The following is a 23964-nucleotide window of genomic DNA, read 5'->3' on the forward strand; positions in this document are numbered from 1 at the left end:
CATTGGCTGGATGAAAAAATTGAATGAAGGTTTTTAAAATCTAATGCCAATGGGGGAATCGGCTATTTATAAAAATTTAGGGGGTAATCGGCCAAAATAAAAGTGCAAGGGGAAATTGACTAATTTAAAAAGTTTAAAGGGGTAATCAGCTAAAATTAAAGTTAAAGGAGAAAATTTGCAGCTGCATACAAGTTTAGGAGGGCAAATCAACAAATATCTCTTATTAAAAATGGAACTTTAACGAAAAGCTCCTGGTACTGTTCACTTTAACGAAAAACAACATTTTTACACTAAAAAGTTAATCTTGGTACTATTCACTTTACCTTTTATTTTGTCTTTATTGTTAAAACTTAAAGTTTCCGAGCTATTTTCATTAATTTTCCATATTAAAAATCCCATAATGTTGCTTCCTCCATGTTCCCAAAAATTATCAATTTTCTAATCATCACCATTTACAACACCTGGCAAGACCTCACAACGAACTACATATTCAACTCCTGCACTTTTTTTTTTTTGAAATAAAAGGGGATCAAACTCCCACTTTTGTTAAACTATTAAAGAAGAAAAAGGTACCACAAAGATGGGAGAATAAAAAAAATCTAATCCCGCAAAAGAAAACTCTGCTAATAAAATCATGAAAAGTGATAGCTGGGAAATCTTAAAAAATTCTTAAATTAAGCTGTAGTTGCAAAAGGAGGACGCTGGTTTGATATTGCTGTACTTTGAAAAAAAACTGTTTTTGTTGTACTGTGATAATAAGTTCATTTTTGCTGCTTCACGTTTTCAGCTTTTTTTTTTCATCCAAAATTGTGAAAATAAACTGTTTTTAAGTGTTTACTAAACACATTTTTGAGCTCAATTTGTTTTGATACCCACATTTTATAAAAACACCCAGTACCAAATCAATACATAATCCCACCAATGAGAGCCGACATGTTCAGCTACATAATTAGCTAAAGAATCAATAATCTGATTGCTAAATATTCAACTCTTGCACATGAACATATTACTTTCATACGCAAGTTGCCCCCGCACGGCACTCCCAGACGTCATATACATATACACAAATGCTAATGGACACATCGAGTGCAAATTTAAAAGGAAAAACATGCAACAAGTGGCTCGTACGCAGCTCAATCGATTAATAACATTCACTCTTTACACCCGTATGCTTGATTTGCTGCTCTTATGCAAACTTTACATTTTATTCTTTCAGTCCTCTATCACCTTACTTAAGATTTTACTGAAAATATACCACTTAAGAATTCCCTACAAGGCAAAAAAAATAGTTAAAACAGCATAGCAGAACATTGTACCTGCAAAATTCCACAAGTATTTGAACGTATTCCTTAACAAAATCCTACGGCTTTCTTGCTTTCATTTCTGCAAAAGTTTGATTGAAATGAAATCTTTGGTTAGGGAAATGTCACTCTATCAAATTAAACGAATACAACGAACATATGATCCTTAACAAGAGTTACCTAGGCTTTCCTTCAAACACATCGTTCACTTCATCGGTACTTGGCTTTACAGGGAATGTAGACAGTACTACTATTACGTACTTCTCTTTTCCGAAAGGATCTTCGACCCTCTTGTACAGTTCATAGCGATTCGGGTAAGAAACCTAAAACACAAAGTAAGCAGTGATGAGAACACTTGCAGATGTCAACCAACGTAAGGTCGTAACATTCCAGGCATGGCACATTGCAGAAGATAAATTATTAATCGATCCATTTTCTTTCGTTGCAAACTAGTACATTCGCAGATTCACCTGGATGCAAGTTTTTTTTTTTTAACTTTCAGATGCGAGATATCTCTTCACATCCTCACAAACAAATATTTACGAGTGTGAGAAACTGAGAGTGGTAAAAGGAAGTAGTGGAGTCGAAAATTGTGCTAAGCTTACAGGAGAGCGCCCATATTTGGACATTGGGCTCTTGCGTAATTGAGAAGCTGAAAGACGTAGCACTTTTCGAACGATGAAGCATACTCCAATCTCGTTTGATACTAAATACTCTTAGCCACTTAAACTATAACCCGGGGCCCTGATTACTTAAACTATAACCCGGGGCCCTGATTACTCGAGACTTGTGTGTCAAGGTAATGATAAAATAAAAAAAAAAAAAACCGAAAAAAGAAGCATATGACATTAATAAAACGAAACCAGATTGGCTCCAAACTGTGAAAATAAACAAGTCTAAAACCATACAAATCAAATCAAGTACTGGATGATAATATCACACTTGCCAACTTTACCATAAACTAGAATGTATCCCTCTTTCTCTCACTCTATCCTCTCCTATTCGCCAGAATGCAAATAACGTCGGTATGAAGCTACAATCGATGCTGTGATGTTCATCTATTAAAGAATTTAGTAAAACTGGACGAATTATTGTCATTACAACGAACTAAGTTCCCTAACATGATAAAATGAAAAGTAACATATAATAGAACATCTGTAAAAGTTTGCACTCTTTCTTCCCTAAACGATCGCTGCTAACTCTTCTTCAAGTGCGAATCTTTGAGTTGCTAAACGTTCTTCAGTCCAGCTTCACCGAAGAGAACAGGTAGTGCACAAACCAGAATGAAGAGAGGAACCCGACTGTGCCTGTGGCAAGCATGATTGCCACAACCATGAATAGCGAATACCCCAAGTAAAGAGTTGCAGAGACAGGTCCACTCAGGCTCTTGAGATCAAACACAAGGTAGTTTATGGAGTACAGGAATATGTATATGGCAACCGAACCAGAAGCACAGAATGACTTCCACCACCATTTCCAGTCCTCCACACAAAGATGCATGTAGGTTAGAACCAGAGATACCTCAGCACAAACCACAACCAGAAGGATCAATACGATCAAGAGAAACCCAAACACATAATAGACACGGCCCATCCAAATGCTGGACATGATAAAGAAGAGCTCGATGAATAGGGTGCCAAAGGGGAGAGTGCCAGCCCCAAGAACCAACAGCCAGGATGGGTATTTCTGTGCAGGGATTTCCCTGGGAATTTGATTGGTTCGAACTGGGTACTCGATGTGAGGTGCCTTGGCCCCAAAATATCCACCAACAAGAGTAAGCGGAACGGAAATGCAGAACCACAGCAAAAGGAGAATCACAAAGATAGAAAATGGAATGGCTCCTGTGCTGTGACTACCCCACAATAGGAAATTCAAAGTAGTCAGAATCAAAAAGGCAATTCCGGGGAAGAAACAAGCAACCTTCCATGAGACCGAGACCCATCCCTTTTGATCTCCACAGCCAATTGTCCTCCAAAGACGAACAGCAACATAACCAGCTGCAACACCAAGGATCATAAAGAAAAACAGCATCCCTGTGATAAGTGTCCCACGAGAAGCAGGTGACATGAACCCTAGAGCAGCAAAGAGTATGGTCACCAATGCCATCCCAAGGATCTGAACCCCATCACCAACCATTATACACAACAGGGCAGGGTTGCTTGGAGCACGGAAAACATCCCCTACAACAAGCTTCCAGCCAGACAACTCCTCATTCATCTGTGCTTGAGCCTCTTTGTCAAGCTCTTCATAACGAGTTAGATCCCGCCGAACAGTTCTCAAAAAGATCACAAGGACAATACCAGCAAGGAAAGTAATCACCATCAGAGAATTGAGAATAGAGAACCAATGTACTTTGGCTCCCTCCATCTTCAGATAAGCATCCCACCGTGAGGGCCACTTGATGTCACTCTCCTCAAATTCAACCTCATAAGTGAATACAACCGACTGCTTTTCATTAATCGGCATTGCCACAGTGGTGGGATCACAAAGGATCTTAGCAGGGTACTTTTCATACATTTTCAACTTCTTCACAGAATCCACATTGTGCATGAAACTGCAAGGTATCACCTCAAACCCAACAATGATATAACCGGGCTCATCTGAATCTGATTTAGCAATTGTTGGGATCACCTCCGCCCCCTCGCCAGTACCCATCACACGTGCTACATTGGGCTCTTCATACTTATGAACAAGCACCTTAAACTTCAAATGGTTAAACACGTAGTACACATCCTTAACCTTAATTCCCACAGGATACCCAGTCCACCGCAACAAAAATCCCTCCTTCTTGGTATATCGGATTGCAGGCAAATTATCAAGAATGAGATTGACCTGATACATCTCATCAATCCTCTTCTTCAAGAGACTGAACTGATCCGCCGACAACGGATCCGTCTGACACAAGAAGATCTCAGTCTCATTGGTATGCATCTTAAACCGATATGGAGAGCTCTCAATGCGGTCCCCCATGAGGAACTCACCGAGATTCTCGGCACTGTCCTTAACACCATCTGGGGGCTGACAAAAGGGGAGACTGTAATAGCTATAGGGTAGCTCGGTATCAATGGAAGTCAGAGAATTCACTTTCACCCCTAAGTTGTCCCCAACAAGGTACTTGTGAGGGTAACTACCCGGAAGGTAAAACCCATATCCGGATTCAAAAATCAACAAAATGGTAAACACCCAAATCGTAAATCGACGAGAAACGTCCATTCTTCAATGTTTGAGTCAGATCTGGGAGAACCCAGAAGAGAAAATACGCAACAAAAACAAAAAATCAGCACATTTTCCCTATGGGTTTTCGAATTCAACCAAAATTCAATCACAAAAGCTAATCAAAACTATAACTTTCACAGCACTAAAGATCTATAAACAACCAAATAAACAGCAAAAGAACTAAAAATTCCATCTTTTTATTTACCCATATGAAGTGAGGAAGGATCTGCACTGACCTTTATTGGAGTGCCAGACATGGACGACCTGGAGAGCGCGTTCTGAGAAATGGAGCAGCAGAGCGAGATCTTGAAACTCCGCAAATCTGATGGGTTTTTTGGGATTTTAGGAAGGAAGAGGAGACAAATGCAAGTGAACGTATTATGGGGTGCAAGTTTTATACGGTTGGATTTTCTTCAGAAGAGTGCCTAACTTTTTCTGGACGGATCTCCGCTCTCCTTTTACATTTAAGTTGCCATTTTAATTAATTAAATTTATGTCATTTTCCTAGAATTGCCATTTTGCCTAATTTTTTCCTCGATGAGACTTTTATTTTTTATTTGTTTTGTCACATTTATTTATTTGAGAACGTTGTTGTTAAGTCATTAACACGCCCGTTAGTCAAAGTTTATGTATTTGAGTTTCGCTTAATCAACAAGGTCGCTTCTATTTTTTTGAAAAAAAAAAAACACATCGGTTAAAGAGCTTATAAATCAAATAAAGAAGAAAGTAACATTGTTTTTGTTTTCCAAAAAACTTGCATTAGAACAATTCAGAAAAGAAAAAAAAAAACTTACTCATACGATTTATATTTTTTTGTTAAAATATGCACATAATTGAATAATTGATAAGATGTTACGTTTTTAGTGACTCGATTTGATATTTCTCTATTTATAAAGTCATGAGGCAAGTTCATTGTACTTTGTCGCGACTTTCTTCGGTACATTTAGACGATTTGAAATATACTCTCGATTGTTAGGTCCAATTTGAAACTTGTGGTAGAAAATAATAAAGTTACTATAATATTACTTGATAGAAAGTAAATGATATTAGTAAATCACACTCGTGCGTGTTATTCACGAACGACGACTTCGATAAACTCCAATATTAAAATGGCCAAGAATCAAGCACTAGGATTCATGAGTTGGTCAATGGATTTGAGGTTGGCCGTCTAGTAAGTTACCTTCTCATCGGAAAAATAAAACTAATAGAATAATACATAACATAGAATTGAACCCCTTTTCACGTTTAGATAAAGAGAAGTGGTAAAGAGACACCCAAAAATGATGTCGTCGTGGTTTTTCTGTTACGTTATGTTTTTTACATCATGATTTATAATATTTGTACGAGAATTGATGTTAAATTTAAACTGGCAAAAAATTCATAAAGAATCATCCTTTAAGAAAGTCTTCTTAGCATTTGCTAAACTACTTGGATCTACGAAACGAGAACTTGAAAGGAGCCTTTACTAACTGGCCTAAACAAGAATACGTAGTCATCTTCCATATTTTACATATTATGCTCTCCCATTGTGTCAAATTAGATGGTTGATGTTATTCTTTCATGTGCACATCTCACGTGTTAATGGAATCCCAAATTTGGTGCACAATATGATTGCTTGCAAGATAATTCAGCTGCAAATGGGTGAATAGTATTCCATGAACCACCACGGCTGTCAAAACCAGCCCCCAAAGAAGGAACCGGAAAAATACTTCCCCGACCCGGTTTCGATATCCCTTCTTCGTGTCTCCTCATTTGTGGCACATTTACGTAATGATAATCGAAATAAAAACGCGGAACTGAATTCCGATTACAGATTAGTAAATGAGTCATTAGTGCATCTGCATCACGTGAGAGAGAGAGAGAGAGAGAGAGAATGAACCGGGGATGGTAAAAGCCAGGGCAGAGAAATTCCTCTCAAGAAGAAGACATAAACCCCCACATGGTGGCTTTGTTGCAAATTGCAGGAACGGTTTGAATCAGGAATAAAGACAGAAACCCCACATGGTGGCTTTTGATGGTCACCATGCCACATGCTTTATTTTCAATGATAAAAATTGAATGTACAGATCTATGGTGAATAAAAAACAACTCTTAAGTTAATATTGATGATAATACACATGCATAATTGCATATGCAGATTTAGAACAAGAAGAAGTAAGAAATTATAAATTAAAATTAAAATTCACTTAACCTGAGGCACCTAATCCCCTCGACTTCGGTAGCCTGACTGCAGCCAGAGGGTAGACAATGCCTTGTGAATCTTTCCCCAACCCCATGCCTTCAACAAAACCCATTTTCGCCATCATCTTCGATCCAAATCCTTTGGTATGCTTTTCGAAAGATCCAACTCTTTCACTCTGAGTTTGAGAACTCTGAGCCTGAGATCTTCTTCTTACCGGGATATTCTTTACCGGGGGTGTTTTACTGACTGGGATCTCAACGGGGGTGGAGAATTCCACACCCAAGCCAAGTGATTTAGGCCGTTGGATCACTTCGATGGGCGCAGCCATACCTTGTCCATCTTTTCCTAAGCCACCACCTTCTATGTATCCCATTTTAGCCAGCATTTTTGATCCAAAACCCTTAGTGTGTACCTCAAAGGAACGATATTCAGTTGACTCAGCAGCAACCTTGTTTTTACTTGCTTCTATTGAGTCAACAGTTAAACCCTCAGCCGCTGATTGCATTACGCCACTTGACACAAATGATACTGGTGTATTAGCATATGAATCCATATTCCCACTGCCACGTTTGGCTGACGTTTTCGGCGTCTTTCTTTGGCTGGATTGTTTAGATTCCGGTGTCTTAAAATCAATTCCTTTTCCAATTTTCCTTGGCCTGTTTTTGTCTCTACCAGGCTCAACAACAGAGAAATCAGCATCCTCCATGTCAGCTCCAATCAGCTGAAATATAGAAAACAATCACTGAATTTTGCTGCACATGCATACGTAGAGGATCGAAGTACTTAGTGATTATATTTCAGAGCAGAACAAAGAAGACAACGAGAAACACAAACTATGAAAAATGCAGAGCCTGACCATACAATACACTAATTGTAATTTGTAACCATGAATCGTGATTAACCTTTTCAAGACAAAGTCTATCACTTGCAGATGGCATGCCAGTGTGTTGTGTCTGCATCACTGTCACAAATCTGGGAAAGGAAAAAAACATCAATTCCATGTTTTCTTTGTTTAACTATAATTCACGAAACAAAATTATTTACCTCTTCTTGCCAGATCCTTGGCAGGAACTCCTCAGGCCATACATTCCGGATAATCGCTGAACCTAAAATATCCAAAAGCACAAACTATCAAAGAAAAGTAAACACTTGACGGACATGAAGTGACCACAGAAAGTGCAAAAGGTAAAACTATGAGGATCAAATAAGTTACAAACGGAAAATTGAAGAGATCAATCGAAATTCCATACCTGGGAACAATCCCGGGAATGCATAGGCTGAAAAGAAAACATATCTACTGCATCTGAAACAATTTGCTCCATTTTCTAAAATAGAAAAGAACAAAGCTGTCATATAGTCCAAATATAAAGCATTGCACAATACATATTCCATGAGTGTACCAGCACACAACTTCACACAAAACAACAAAGCAGTATACCAGATTTATTTGCTCAAGATCAACACCTTGGCGCAGCATTCTCTCCTTACGCTTCACAGCCATCATTTCTTTACGATGTTTCTTTTTTGTCCCTGAATGGAAAGTCAGTTAGAAGTTAGAACAATAGATAGCATAAGCCAAAGGCATGAATGACAATCCACCTAAAAGAATAACAATATCATACAGGAATCCTGTTTTTGATAAACAGACAGTCCTCAGACATTTATTACCCCATGATATGTGGGCAAATTTGCCCGCAAAGTCATTCAAATTGAGATCCTAAGTTCATAACTATCCACTTCTCATCATACTCATCAAAGGATACTAGGGATACTAGAAACTATGGATATATGAGAAAGCTCATTTGCTTCCCCAACTGAAAAGAAAAAGCACTTAAATGTAAAACGTTTTTAATCGCTGAAATTCATTACGAACTTGGCTCTGCTGTATCACATCCCCTTCATGGAACAGACACATGTTAACCAAGTTAAACATATGCAAGCAGCTTATAAAGATAAAGATATCTTAGCAATCTTATACCAGGAAAATGTCTTGAGAATTTACTCCTTTGAGCTTCTGCAGGCCAAGACTGAGGAAATTTGGCAACAGTTTTCTTTTTGGAATAATTTCTTGTATCCTTTACAAGCATTAGGTCATCTATAGCCAAAGACCGAGCATGTCTTTCAGTCACATTGTATTTCTTTTGTGACTGGACCTTCTTCCTACCGTACTCCCTAGATGCATCCTGAAGAGCAATTCCGCCCAACTTCGGCAAAGTCTCATCAAAGCCCTTCCTCAAAGAGCTATTCTTATCCGGCTCATCCAAATCCTGTTCCACCAAAAATTTGGAACTTAAGATGTTGTAACTACCACCAATTCCCACTAAATAATCGTCTGCAACCTCGTCATCTATATCTGAATCACTATCAGACAAGTCTTCACTTTCAGAGGATCCAAGTCGTTCTCCAGACTTAGAAGAGCCTGAGCTTCCTTCATACAGTGACTCTCCATTTTCATCTTCTTCACTTTCTTCATCAGAAATATCTTGGGTGTATAATCTCATGCCACCAATTGACAAAAAGCCTGAGTTCCTCTTGGGCGACAACATCTCTGTTGTCATCTCTTCAGCCATCTCATCATCGCCAACTTCACAATCCATCCCATCATTGGCATCCATATGTTTCTCAGAAGATTGCAAGTTAAAACATGAATCTTCTGGCTCTTCCATTTGCTTTGAGGAATCTTCAACACCACTTGGGATTTCCTCAAGTTCATCAGAGAACCCTAGCCCTCTATGAGAGCTTTCACCTAACACAAAACTTGAACCGTAGTGATAAGTAAATTCCACTTCATAGGGGCTTGACGGTTGTGTTTGGTCCCCATGAGCTAAAATTTGGGTATCCTTGTAATCAACTAAAACCAAAGGGCATGACTCGTCCATATCTTTGTCTGCATCACTACCCTTGCGTAATTCTGAATAGAAACCCTCCTGTTTAAAACCAAAGCATATCCAAACTACATGAATGCAGAACCAATGCTCCTACTTAATTGTTAACAAAAAAAAGAATATCCAATGCATCAATAATTTCACAATTATCTACGTACACATTCTCCAAAGTGACCAAAACAGAACCTCAAACATCTCACCACATTTAACAAGTGCATACGTTATGCTTCAAACATCGCTTGCCACTGGCGGATGCATATAGGGACCCAGGGGGTCCCGGGACCCTTCGGAAGCCCGAAGAAACACTTGTGATCGACCTTCGGGACCCTCCAACAATTTGGGCAGGTGAGTTACCCTATTCCCCACAACCATTTGCCGTTCCACCGCCTTTAGCTGCCTAATTTTATTTCTTCCAAATTCATATAAGTTTTTTAATCCTAGACTCTAGTCCCAACTCCCAATTAATAATATATACATTACATTAACAAATTTTATCTTTGTAGAGTCACTAATTGAGTTATGTTGCTGAGGAGAATTTGTTGGTTTTATTACCTTTGAGATTAATCTTGATTTATTCAATGAACCAAATTCAATAGGAAATAGTGATATGGAACCAAATTAGGCTAATATATTTTTTTTGAACTTTTATGTTGGGACCCCGATCTTGAAATCCTGGATCCGCCACTGTCGCTTGCAGTGACTTAAATTAGCAATATACGACAAACTTCCCCACGAACTAACTATTGTTCAAACAAAGAACAAAACTTTCGATGAACTATAATTTACGTAAACAACAGCATGAGGAAAGTGTTAACTGCTTAAGCTTAGTCATATTTTCTTCACTACAAACACAAAATGCTAATAACTAAAATTTCCACACAACTTAGAACCCAATCCATTAAAACAAATAATTTTTTGCAAAATCAATTTAAATCTCAGATCATACAGCTAAAAATGTATTTGGTACGACAAAATACACAAAAAAAAAAAGAAAAAAAAAGAAAGACATTTTCTCTTGTATTGAAAAAATAAATAAATCAGGAAGAAGCTTTTGAGCCAATAGGACACACCTGAAATTCAACAGAAGGGTATTGGAACCCTATAGCGGTAACATTAGATCCCCGAGAATCACTTTTCGACCCAGAAGCTGCTTTTGCTACAGATTTCGTAGCAGATTTGTTGCTCGAACTCGGATTTTTCCCTGAAATTCAAAATTCAATAAAAGTTTGAATCTTTTCCGATAGGGAAACATTATCGGTTGTAATTGAATAAAAAATATCCACTTCAAATCTCAGTATCCTTTAGTTCCCCGGAAACCAAACAGAAAATTAGCAAACTACTATCTTTTGATAGAGATATAGGAACGACCTCGCTGAGCGGTTTGAGGGTATGACCAATCGGATAAAACGCCGCCCTCCACGAGCAGACCTCCTCGAAATTTGGATTTTGACGACGACGATGACGATGCTCTTCTCCTACCGCTGCTCCAATTTAAGTTGCTGCTGTCGTTGCTGTTGGGTCTTCTTCTTCCTCTGCCTCCAGCCATGGCTGCGCTCTGAGCTTTTGCGCTGTTGCCGCCACACAGAGAAGGTCTGATGAAAAAATAATGAGAGTTTTTGGATCTGCAGTCCGACGGACGCGTGCGGTTCTATCCGCACCGTTGAGGAGGATGAACCAGTCGGTGACTTCGTGGCGCGGACAGCTCTGATGCGACTGGTCTTTTCCTTTGTTTTTTTTTTTTTTTTTTTCCTTCAGGAGGGAGGGTTGGAAGATGCAGTAGGAATATGCTTGGCTTCAGAATCTTAAGAAGATGGACAAGGCCCAAACTCAAATGGTTCAAACATTGACCCAAGCCCAAACTTAAGTGGTCCAAAACGTGATTCGAGCCCAAAAACAGTTTGCGAACTATGTTTGGAGTTGGGGTTTTAGGCCCTGCACTGAGTCTTCTGATGCGTCCGAGTTGCACCCAACAAGTTATTATCTCTTCCACATGGCATTGCAAAGCCCACCTAGGCTTTTTCTTTGGTGTAATGAATGGTGTGATAAATGATATGTATATGTCATGTCAGTTAATAAGTTTATTTCATTGGATCTAAGTTTTATGCGTCAATTCACACATCATGTTATATACAATATGTTTTATAGCCTCAATTTTTTTACCTGTCACATACCCCTCTTAATTTTCAGCCGTCGGATTGAATGAATTGAACAAGATCAATTGACAAAAATTAATAAAGGTGTGTAAGAGACAAAAAAAAAGTATGTGAATAGCATTATCCTACAAAAATGTTGGATTCCCAACATTACTCTACTAAAACGGAATGACCTAACCGTAGAGAAAGAAAGTTTACCAATAAGAAAGAAATATAATGACAAATTGATGCATTATACTCTTTTCAAAACAAAATTTAGAAGTCTACTATGGTCTATATGTATTTTTTTTTCATTGATAAATGAGAGGTCTTAAGTTTCATTCTCGTTAAAAGCGGGTCAAATCAAATTATTGTGGATGACTCGTTTTGTGACTTAGCCCAAGTGTCACCATCCTCTTAGTGTAAATATATCATTGCATTAATTAAAAAAACAAAAATTCAGAAAAATTAAGATATATGATTTGGAATATCCCCATTCGATATTTGATTAAATTACGATATATATATATATATATATATATATATATATATATATATATATATATATATATATATAAAGGAATGATCAAGCTCACCAATATGATCATGCTGTGATAATTTCCCTTTTGAGTGGTGAAGTGGACCACTGCCTAGCTGGAGTACCTAAGAAAATTTGGTACTTGGGGAGGTGGAACTTAATAAAGATTATATATATTGAAGGTCTTACCAATAATCATCAGTTGGTTACCCATATAGTGGTTAGCGTTAGAGGGTTGTTGGATTGAATCTTTTTCTTTTTCTTGGCTGGCTTTGGTTGCCGTTTAATGGTGGAAAGTTTTAATTAATATTTATAAGCAAATGCAGTTGGAAGAAAATGAAAAGAACCTCCCATGAATTAAATAGATGTGACCACAGACGGGCATGCATTGGCCATATACATATATAAATTTGGTAGAATTGGTACATATTAGCTTAGATTTTGCCGACTTTATTAACTGGAAAGCTTTTTCCCTATAGAAGATGACGATATGCTTAAGTCTCTCTCAACGGAATATTGTGTTATTAGTTTAAAATGTCTGGATATATCTTGTTACATATCAATTTTCTCTTAGGGTGGGGGAATTTTCTGGTGTAACTATAACTGCGTTTTGTATATGTAATACACAAATATAAGTATATTCACTAATTCTATATTCTAAAATGCAAACTATTTAGGCTTGTTTGATTTTATTGTTTTCAGTCATGTGAGCTTGCATACGGATTATGCAAGATTTTGTTGAAGTGAGTTATTTTAGCAGTTTGTGTGACTTTTGTCTGTTTTAGTTGACATTTTTGAAATTGTTGTTTTTAAAATCATGTTGATATTTGTGTATTGTACATGTTTTTGATATGTATTTTTTCAAGGAATATCGTTGATTTGATAAATTATAAATTCCGCGCACACACACATACATATATATATATATATATATATATTATATTATGATACATAAATTAATAACATTGTATAATATTATTACGACATATGAGTTGGTAACACGCCGTAACCCTAGTATATGTATCACAACTACGTGATTCTCCGTTCTCCAAGTCCAACATAGCATGTAGCTGTAGGTATGGTATGCATGCCCAATTATTCTCTCTGCCTTTATTTTTTAGGATAACTAATGAAAAAAGTTTGAAAACTTTGAGTTTTAACAATAAGGACAAAATAAAGGGTAAAGTGAATAATATTAAGATTGATTTTTTAGTATAAAAATGTAATTTTTCATTAAAATAAACAGTATCAGAAATTTTTCGTTAAAGTTCATTTCTTTTTTCACCACCCCTTCAGTAAATTGCATTTACTATTTCCTGCTAAGATCGTCAATCGTGATGCTTTGGCATCACCTTTCCAATGCTCACATGGGTTGCTTAGAGTCTCACATGATAGTGCAGAAGTATCCGTCCATTTGTTGCTGCATGCTACTTGGTTCCCAGACCCGATCCCAAATGCTATTTTCCTTCTGACATCAGAAAATCTTAACCGTTGATTATTATTTCTTTAATTTAGCTAATATAAATATTTATTTGCATCTTTAATTAGTTCTTAATCCCAAGCAACAATACAATACTTTAGCTAGCTGGTGTTGGTGTTGAATCCAAAGGAATCAAAGTGCATGCATGTTCTTTAATTTTCTACAAGCATCCTTTTTATTTTCTTTTTATTTTTCCATTTTTTGGTCAACAATTTTTACAAGCATCGTACATACATTAGAATTGTTTAAGAAAGATCGCGTAATATTATAATTCACTCACATTACTGTACACTTGCTTATAATTTATTGTTTACTCATATTATAATATGCGAATTAATTAATATAGCAGATTTTTCTAGGCATACTCCCATTTCAATGTAATGCATGTGTCAAATTGTTGACCTTAAAAACTACCAAGCTTACGTGACACGTATGCCGAGTAACTAATGAGCTAACTACGTCTTTCGGTTATGTGTGGGACATGCCAACTCGTTGACCGAGCTTGGCCGGGGAGTAAAAATGTGTTGATGTTGCATTGAGCGCGTTGCTGACTTCTTGATCTTGCGACTGCGGTCGAGGAAGGAACACGTCTCGGCCTTTGGGTTTTAGAGCCTGAAGACAAGGCTGCTAGTTCTGTGAAGTTCACGGATCGTCGGCACTAGGTTCGGTCATGGTGATTATATTCGTGAGAGTATAAGCACGCCAAACTGGCTCCAAACCATACGGACACAAGTACTCAAAAGAGATATATGTCTTGATGGTGAATGTGGTTCGGTCGTTAGAATGCCAAACTCTAAAACTTACTTGTGAATATCCTATCATAAAACTCGGCGTTCAATGTGACGAGCCCAGTAACTTGTAACACCTCACTTCGCCGAAAAGGCTAATGAGATGACCTCTACCAACAAAGACTCAAAAATCCTTGTCGGCCGAGACTTGGATAGGTAATCAGTCGGCCTCGATGCAGTACTGTTTATCCAAACTGAAGGTGTTCATCGGTCGGCTGATTCTACGGCTCCAGTGCTGTTTATCTAAACTAAAGGTGTCGCCGATTGCCTTTACAGTGCTGTTTATCCAAACTGAAGATGTGTAGGCGGAAAAAGAAAATAAATATCTCAAGGTTGTTGAGAGGTTTCGCGTAGAGCAAGGGTTTGCGCAGGGTAGTTTTTGTGTTGAATTGGAGGGGGTTTTCTTGTTGACATTGCCTCTGTATTTATAGGGACAAAGTATTTACTAGCCGACCGGTGCAATTCCGGCCCAAAGCAGAACACTCCTTTGAGATAGCTATCACATAAGCCTTTGTCGTCATCTTGACATCCTGGAATAGTTGACAATTGCATTCTCCTTGTATTCAGACTAGATACACTAGTCTCCTGATAAGACTCGTATTTAGAATTGTAGCCAACTTCAAACTCCTAGGCACCACGCACCATATCTTATCACCCATCCACCAGATCATCTATGATTCTACATGCATGAATTGCATGGAAAATGGTCTCCTAATTCCCTACGTACATGCATGAATCCAATCCTTTTATCTCCAAACCCACGTGCACCAATCCCATCCATGAATTCCAAGTCAATTTGAATTGTACCACCCACTTCTGTATCAGAAATAGGACTTAGGTTTTGATAATAATTAGCCACGTAGGAGATTGCATGCACCTGGGGCCTGATAAGATGAACCTATTCAAATGTCCTCGCGCGATCCTTTGAAGACGGATCAGATCATCTTTTTCCAAAACAACCAATTGGATATATCAAATATTAGGTTTAAATATCCTAGTTAATATTAAGAGATAATATTATGATTTAAAAACACAATATTATTCCTCAATAATAACTAAAAATCATTTCAACCACTTTATCATCCAACGGTCTAATATCTGCTTATTCAACGGCCTCGATTGCTCAGACCGATAGTGTAAAATTAGGTCCAAACACAAATTCAAGCCACAAAAATTCTCATTAACACAAGTAAGTCAATAGCTCCACGAAAGTTGATCTTTGGTCTTGAGAAGTAATGTAGATAGATACTTAATCCCACAAATTGCCAAAAAAAATTGGTTTTTTGCATGATTGGTGAACGAGATATTTTTTAGGATCAACACCATTCTAGCAATACGGCAGCAATATATAGTATACCAAATACATACACAAACAAGTACACCGATAAATAATTGCTAAGCTAATCCTCTCCTCACGCCTCACATATATGATGAGTTTGAGTTTAGGGTGACCTAATTAGAATTTTAGTTTTTCAAAGTGTTTTAATCACATTACCACATGATGTTACTAGAGACTCATTTGAGTCTGCTTATCTTAAGTGCATATACGTTCATAAACATTTATAGCATAAACAAGGTGAAACTGTAATTAAACTTTTGAGCAATGACACATGCTATTTCAGAAAACACTTATATCACATGGACGTGCCTTCAAATTTTGTTGCTAAATGCATACATAAGTAATTTCGGTTGTCTAAAAGCATCTTCAAGGGAAGAGCCAAAAAATTCATATAAGCAATAACAGTAAAAAAGACAAGAATTAAGATAAGCAGACTCAAACAAGTCCACATCAGCAATTACAATCATGAAAAGTAAATAGTGTAATAAATAATCATTTAAATTTAACATATCAGGTGAAGAGCACTATTTAATGAAAAAAGATTAATGTGCCACACAAGCCTTCAAGTGTAAATTTTATGTTTAAAATTTGATTTTTTTTTGTGGAGATGATCTTAAGTATTTTAACGGCTTAACCCTTCCAAAAAAACTAACAATACACACTAATTCACACGCTATGATACACATGAACGATATAATTGATACTAATTAATAATTAGATACACGTGTTTTTTATTATCATATATATCTTATAATACAAGTAGACTAAAAATACCATATAACAGGGAACTCAGTTACGCCTAACTAATTTAGAGTATCTAATTAATTTATTGTTAATAACTTCACTCCCCAATTTCTCTCCCAACTCATTGCTAAATTTCCACTCAAACAGGCCCACATGGAGAAGTGCATGCCAAAAATTAACTCAGACTATGACCAACCCACAACACACGGCTTGAACGCTAGATTTACTGCGGCATATGCTCATACATCACGGAAAGACATCATCTTCAGATCTTTTCCATCAAAGTCATCAAATCAAATAATCTTAAAATAGAAGTTATTTTAAAAAGTTATAATAATTTTAACCGTTGTACTAAATTTCAAGGATCTCGGTCACTTGATTTGATGTTTTTGATGGAAGAGATCCTGAGATGATCTCTTTCCATACATCACAATCAGCAACCCAGCTAGGAGCTAGCTGATGAGAGATTCTTCAGTGTAATCAGTACACATGGTAGTATATCACGTGTTACTATACAAATTGTGGAATATGTGTACTAAAAAATTAATAGCTTAAAAAATAAATTTTCTCACAACTTCTATTAAAACATATAGTGTACCACTTGCGTTCCCGTTACAATGAAAAATTTTGCCTAGCCGACAACTAACTGCTTTCCCCCTTTTGTCCTTTTCAGCCCTATCCCGTTGTTCTTCACTAGATAACTACCAACAACCCCTTTTCCTATAAATTGCCCCCGTTGCCTCTAAACTTTATTTCTGGACCTGCAACACGTATTCAATACGAATCAATCAACGGATCGCATGGCCGCTGCAGGAGCTGCCGCCGACGGGCTGTTCCGGTGCGTGTACGAGGGTTGCATATCGGGGTCGGATATCGGAGTGGAACGGCGCCCGTACCACCGCAACTGCGGGTGCGCCCTACACAACAAGTCACGTAACAAGCAATGCACCCACGGAGGGCCTAAGAGTAAGAAAGTGTCGTATCCGCTGAGGCGGGCTTGGAGCGAAGGGAACTTGGCTTTGGTGGCTTCCGCCGGTTCTTCCGTGCACTCCTCGCCGTCTTCCTCGCCGGCTCAGCACAACCACGCGGTCGGGAGGGCACATCATCGGCGGCACTCGCATCAACAATTGGATACTTTGTATGATGAGGATGAGGAGGATGAGGAAGAGGAGATTGTTTTCTTCAAGGTTTGATGTACGTTTGTGATTTGATCATTACAATATGTATACTTACTTTCTTTGATCAATTATTATGGGATAATCAAGTTTTGTAATTGAATCTAATTTTGAGCATATTCAGAGAGGTTTATAATTTTTTCTGATCACCATCATATCAATACCATCTTTTCATCTGGCAATCATCGTATTATATGAGATATTAAGAACTTGATCTCGTATTTTTGGTTTAGTTCTGTTTTGAAATCACCAAACAGAGTACTGGGTTCTAATTTGTTTCTACCGGGCTTTGTCAATTTCATTCTCAATTTGCATTTTTAGACTGCAAATTTGAAATCATGTCCTTTCAAAACCCAATTTGGGGATCTAGCTAGATTTCTGAGTTGAGCCAAGAGCTGTCTTTTACATTTGATGAAATCAGTGTGTGAACGAGTGAGATCAAAATATAACATAACAAGGTCGCGTGTTTTTGTTAGAAGGATCATACAGATAATGTAATCCGGTAACCCTTCTCAAAATTAATATTTCATTAGAGTTGGTGCCAAAAATGTACAGGTAATTTTTTGTTTTCTTACATGTAACGAGTCATTCAATTTAACAAATAAATCATAAGTGATCGTGTTTGAATATGTGCTCAATTGTGACTTGCAAATAAACCTATTTCCAGAGTTTTCTGGTGACTTGAAAATAAAACTCTTTCAGATTTTTCTGGAGATTCCTGGATCTAAAACTAAAAATAAAGGAAAACTAATGAAAATGGCTTGAAAACTTTGAGTTTTAATGATAAGGACAAAATAAAGGGTAAAGTGAATAGTACCAGGATTGACTTTTTAGTGTAAAAATGTGATTTTTCGTTAAAGTGAACAGTACCGGGTGCTTTTCGTTAAAGTTCCTTAAAAATAATGCATAGGAATTGGAGAGCCGTTAACATAACGAAAGAGTAAACCTGCAATCATCAGCCTTTAAGTGTACGTGTTTAATTGCCAAATAGTCAATAAAACCAATGAAATACAATGCAAACACGGAAACACCACCGCACGTATATAACGTATTGTAGGCTGGATGGGCTGTTTAGTCGGCTGCCACCGCCATGTTCAACGATTCGAAGACAACTTGTGTTAATATATTATATATTATAACAAAAAGAGGAAAAAGAAAACGAACAAACAGAAGAAATGACACACAAAGTGAAATGCCATCCATGTTCTCATGTCCCTCCGTCTGTGTGCTTCCCAACCTGTCATTTTCAAATATTAATTAAAGAGAACAAAAGTTTGTACTTTTTTTTTTCTAGCCGTTAAATTAAATAAATCGATTCATCGAAAGAGAATTGAGGCACGTAAATAAGAAATTGTCCGATGAATGAGGCATTTCTCAACTCATTGTTTTCAAGTTCATCAACTATCTAAAATTTTTAGTGTAGTTTAAAATTACTGTTCTAAAAATTCATGTTTAAGCGTTAGGTAGCTAGCCATCGTCCAGATTAATTCTAGGAGTTTGAAAATTAGGAAATGACGCATGAAGTTGCTTAGGCGCCCACCTAGCCCCCTCCTCCAAACCTGCCTAGGCATCCACCTAGACCCGTCTATGCACGCGCCTAAGTCGCAACTCTCACTTAGACAAAAAATAAAAAACCTTCATTTTGCATTTTATTTTTTCTAATTTGTAAGAGACTTTTTTTTTTTTTAACAAACAAAATTATCTACACTACAGGGAAAGGGTTGGGCTTAGCCTTACAATGAGCTGACAATAATGTGGTTCAAATTCACCTTTGGTGAGAAGCGAACCTAAGACTGTTCACTTACAAGTGAAGAGGAATACCACTAGACGGTAGTACTAAGTGACAATTGTAAGAGACTTGTTAAATAGTTGAATGAACACATTATATACTTGTTACCCATGTTTTCATTATGTTATAATATTTTATCATCAGTATGTCATTTATTTTGTAATTTATGTATTCTAATACAATTATGTATTTCTTAAATAAAAGCATACACTTATTTATACGATTTATAATAAATTTACTTAAGTCTGCCTAGGCTCCTTACTAGCCGCCTAGGCATTAGGCCTTTGATCTCAGCTTGACAGCGCCTAACATCTTTTAGAACTTTGTTATAGTAATAAAATTTAAAAAATCAAAAGAACAAGAAGGGAATTTAGATATTACTAGGTAGCAATGCCGGCGCGTTGCTGCGGGATTAGAAATCAGCTGTTGTATATAAATTTGAGCTATTAAATGTATGTTGGTATAATATTGATTATTGACCTTTTGTTCTGAATCAAAAACACTAATTCCAAAATACAATCTCAAGAACCCTTTCCAGGTAGTTGAACACCAAGAAGAATGCTAATTCTAACATACAAATTCAATTTTTCTCCATGTTAAAAAGCATGCAAGCAGAGATAAAGGACATAGTTCTATTAACAGTAGGATTAGCTTGCAAAGACATATACACTGTTTTGAATCATGGTTTCCACTGTAAGCATGCTTAGAGAACTGTAGCTGTGGGAATAAAAAAAACACATGCTAAACTTAGAATCCATTGATATTCATAACGCAAACAGAGTGGCAACAAAGACAATCAAGTTAATTAAATATGTTTTAGATAAGTGCCTGGCTTGTGGCAAAAGTAAAAAATTTCCTCAAACGTCATGGCCACTTTCATGAGTTATTGTAATTCTTCTTGACTAGATATAGAAGAGTGACTCCTCAACATATTCAATCTTTACATGTAAAATTTTCCAAATTTGATCGACTTACAATAAGAAACAGAATAAGTTCCTCCTCTGTCTTTATGTCTCTCATTGAGTCCCAAATAATCCAACTGCTACCCATTTATGTTACCATCGCATACTAAACGAAACCTACATATAAGGGAGGAAATCCAAAAAATAGAACTCTCAGGCCCCGTTTGGCATATCGTATAAGACATTGGATAATACTAATAATATGGAGTACGGTGTTTGGTGTCCGTTTGTATTAAATAGTCACCAGATTAAACAATCCGGTCCCACCTACTTTATACGGTAAACACTCGCTTGTTTATCCTCTCCAAAACCACGGTACAATTTAGTCGGGTCTTTCCTCTCCAGACGCAGCCGCTATCTCTGCTCCAGGATAGTTGTCCTTCTCGATGGTGATGATGTTGCCTCCCACCCGATCCCTAGCCTCCGTGACTATGACATTTGGGATGGCGTCGCCGTGCTTGCTAGCCAGCACCTGAGCAATGCAGAGCCCACTGATTCCACTGCCTACCACCACGCAATCAACAGAGATGAACATCTTCTTCTTCGTTTCCCCTCCCTCTATTCTTCCCCCTCTTTCCCACAAATCTCAAAACCCAATTCCTCCGCCGGCGAACCTGCAAAGCAGAAACGCAGGTTCCCTTCCATCGTATTATTCTTCTTCTTCCTTCTCAGTTCTTCTAGCGAACCTAGTCCTCTTACTCCGATTTTTCTTCCTTCCACATCTACTGTTTGACGAGTTCGATATCACCATCTGCTCGATTGGAAAGTTAGCAATTTGAAACGTGAATTCTTGCAATGATTCAGAAAGTTTGCAATTTGAAAGAAGAAAAAAAATTCCTCTATCCGCATCTTCTTCTAGCTACCAGATCTCTCTCATTCTTCTCCGCCGCTGCATCTCCGACGCCTACAAACAAACAAAGATTTCTCAAATTTTTTCTTTTTCTTTTCTTATCTGGTTCAGTACCAAACACAGTATAAATAATACGATTATTAGTCCGATACTGCACCAAACGCCCGACTAATTTAGTCAATACTATCCGGTGACTATTTATCCTATTCGACAGAAATAGTCAGTATAGTCCGGTGACTATTTATACTATCCGGTGACCATAATTCATGCCTCCATAAAACCGATATCTTCTCACGTGGCATCACCTGGGCCATCATATACCCAGCCACAACCACGATAACATCATGTTATTTAATGACACACAACCATTCCACTCAGAAGCTGTCCACACACAGTACACTATCCGGAGAAAAAAAGTATGCGAGAATATCTAAATTAAACCTACATATAAGGCAAGAAATTCAAAAGGTGCAAACATAATTGCTGATCGAAGCCAGGGAGAAAGACAACCCAATTTAATGAAGGAGAAGATGAGATGGACTGCGAAGAGAGAGAGTCGCCGGAACGGGACCAACAGAGATGAAGTCCATGGCAAGATGAGTGAAAATATGAAGTCGCAATAGATAAGGCTTAGGTTTTTTTATTGGGAAAGTAGAGGTTAGAGGGTGAGAGGATGGTTTGGATAGATGACTAGGCAAAAAATATAGAAGTGCATATATAATGATAATAATACATAATTACATATATAAATGAATAAATAAATGATATAATATTAATAGGAGTGATACGGTACGGTATACCATTGGTAATGGTTTTGAATACCATTACTGTACTGAAAATGTATGGTACAATACAAATAGCGTACCATTACCACCAAATTTTTTGGCACAACTTTGGTATGATAATTTGGCAAAAAAATTCACCCCTACGCATGCACAGCGCGGACAAATAAGTAATTTTATTGTGCCAAGGACGGAAAACAACGGAGAACAGAGAAGCAAATAAGGGCATTACCGCCATTTCACTGTTCACAAACAGTGAAAAACAGTGCTAGGAAAAACCCAATTTTAATATATGTATAATTTTCCATTAGAAAATGTTATCTTTTTCTTGTCGAATGAATATAAGTATTACAAATATTCACTGTCGACAACGGAGATGGCTACCACATAAGAACATGACAGAGAGAGACAGAGAGGTAGTTTTGTGGTGGTACACACTACACACTCCAAATGAGACAACAAGTTACAACAAAATAAAAGTATCTCCTCCAATTGCAGGGGTCATTCTTTCTTGTCACATCGGTATATTTTTTGTTTAGTATAACATTTATCACATTACTGATGCATATGCCTGATGATAGCCAAGTTTCAACCAGCTCAACCAAGAAAAGTGTACATTGTTAATTTGTTAATACAAAGTACTAAATACAAGCTGCCGATATGCGTGCCTTGGTTCCAAAGCTCACAGCCCCTGCCAAAACAAGACTCAAAGTAGGGCTACGAGGAAAAATATCATAGACAAAAGCGTCAAATATGAGAATTTAGTCAATTTACACAAAGAGGTGGAGAACACAAAGGACTACCAAACTTCATGTTCAAATTTTGTTTGATTTTGCTTGTGTGCATCTATGCATCTTACGTGAAGACGTGAATAAGATCAGTTCAAACATAATTTAAGGGTGAAACAAGTTTCGATGTTTTAAAATAACCTTTCGACTTTTCACATAGCTCACACGCGAGGAAAATTGGTCAAATTAGGATGGAAAGTTCGAATCAGATTAAGATTAATAACAAAGCTTAACCGCAAAAGTATTATACCGAGTTTTTCATGACAAGGCCGGCATTTACATAGCTACATGGATGATTAGTGCAATTAGGCCTTCATTTTTGTGGTGAAACAAGGGGGATCAAAGCCCAAGTGAAAACTAAGCAAAAGAAATAATCAGTCCACTGGCTTAAGACAAATGGTCCGTGGCCTTGAGACACCCACCGTATATCATCAAAAGAACTTCGAAAGTATGTGAGATATTTACCGGTTACCACAACAAAAAAGAAAATATTGAAATGTTTGGGTTTGGATGAGAAAATTTTAAATTATTAAGAAATTTAAAATAACAGAAATTGTGATGATGAAATTTTATTTTCTAAAATTTATAAATTTTCTTGTTTAGTTACTTAAAAGAACAACGGAATTATACACAGAATTTAATCTGTGTATATAGTCATTAGTATATAAATGAGAGATAGGAGTTAGGAAATGTCCTAGTAGTGGTGATGGTGATGGCAGTGATGACAATGGGTGGTGGCGGCGACAACGACGGGGGAGACAACATTATATGGTAGCAACGGCAGTCGTGATGGTGATAATGATGGTGGGTGGTGGCGGTAGCAAAGGCGGGGGAGACACCAATGTGTGGTGGTGGTGGTGGCGGTGGCAAAGGCAGGGAAGACATCAATGTGTGGTGGTGGTGGTAGCCGTAATAGTGCATTGTTCTAGAAATTCATACCTAGGCATTAGGCGGCTGACTATTGTCCTGATTAAGCTTTAGACATTTGAAAATTAAGAAAGGGCACCTAAACT

The 23964-nt window shown here is 37.4% G+C and overlaps 3 protein-coding genes and 1 pseudogene across 3 annotated transcripts; 1 reads left to right on the forward strand and 3 right to left on the reverse strand.

The window, feature by feature from the left end:
- Positions 1 to 2329: 2329 nt before the first annotated feature.
- On the reverse strand, positions 2330 to 4942 carry LOC126603596 (transmembrane 9 superfamily member 11). The gene is made up of 2 exons (XM_050270503.1): positions 4754 to 4942; positions 2330 to 4535 (listed from the first exon to the last, which is right to left on the reverse strand). The coding sequence occupies exon 2, from the start codon at positions 4512 to 4514 to the stop codon at positions 2541 to 2543; it is 1974 nt and encodes a 657-aa protein (XP_050126460.1). The 5' UTR covers positions 4515 to 4535; positions 4754 to 4942; the 3' UTR covers positions 2330 to 2540.
- Positions 4943 to 6500: 1558 nt separating this feature from the next.
- Positions 6501 to 11352, reverse strand: LOC126604965 (uncharacterized). The gene is made up of 8 exons (XM_050272303.1): positions 10953 to 11352; positions 10655 to 10785; positions 8678 to 9626; positions 8138 to 8229; positions 7950 to 8024; positions 7744 to 7805; positions 7602 to 7671; positions 6501 to 7420 (listed from the first exon to the last, which is right to left on the reverse strand). The coding sequence occupies exons 1-8, from the start codon at positions 11128 to 11130 to the stop codon at positions 6704 to 6706; spliced, it is 2274 nt and encodes a 757-aa protein (XP_050128260.1). The 5' UTR covers positions 11131 to 11352; the 3' UTR covers positions 6501 to 6703.
- A 5985-nt stretch (positions 11353 to 17337) lies between these two features.
- Positions 17338 to 17962, forward strand: LOC126601467 (uncharacterized). The gene has a single exon (XM_050268177.1). It carries the CDS (start codon positions 17406 to 17408, stop codon positions 17796 to 17798), a length of 393 nt encoding a protein of 130 aa, XP_050124134.1. The 5' UTR covers positions 17338 to 17405; the 3' UTR covers positions 17799 to 17962.
- Positions 17963 to 20798: 2836 nt separating this feature from the next.
- LOC126602664 (uncharacterized) lies at positions 20799 to 21695 on the reverse strand (annotated as a pseudogene).
- Between the last annotated feature and the right edge of the window lie 2269 nt (positions 21696 to 23964).

Source organism: Malus sylvestris, chromosome 15 (genome assembly GCF_916048215.2).
Source record: "Malus sylvestris chromosome 15, drMalSylv7.2, whole genome shotgun sequence".
NCBI classification, from domain to species: domain Eukaryota; kingdom Viridiplantae; phylum Streptophyta; class Magnoliopsida; order Rosales; family Rosaceae; genus Malus; species Malus sylvestris.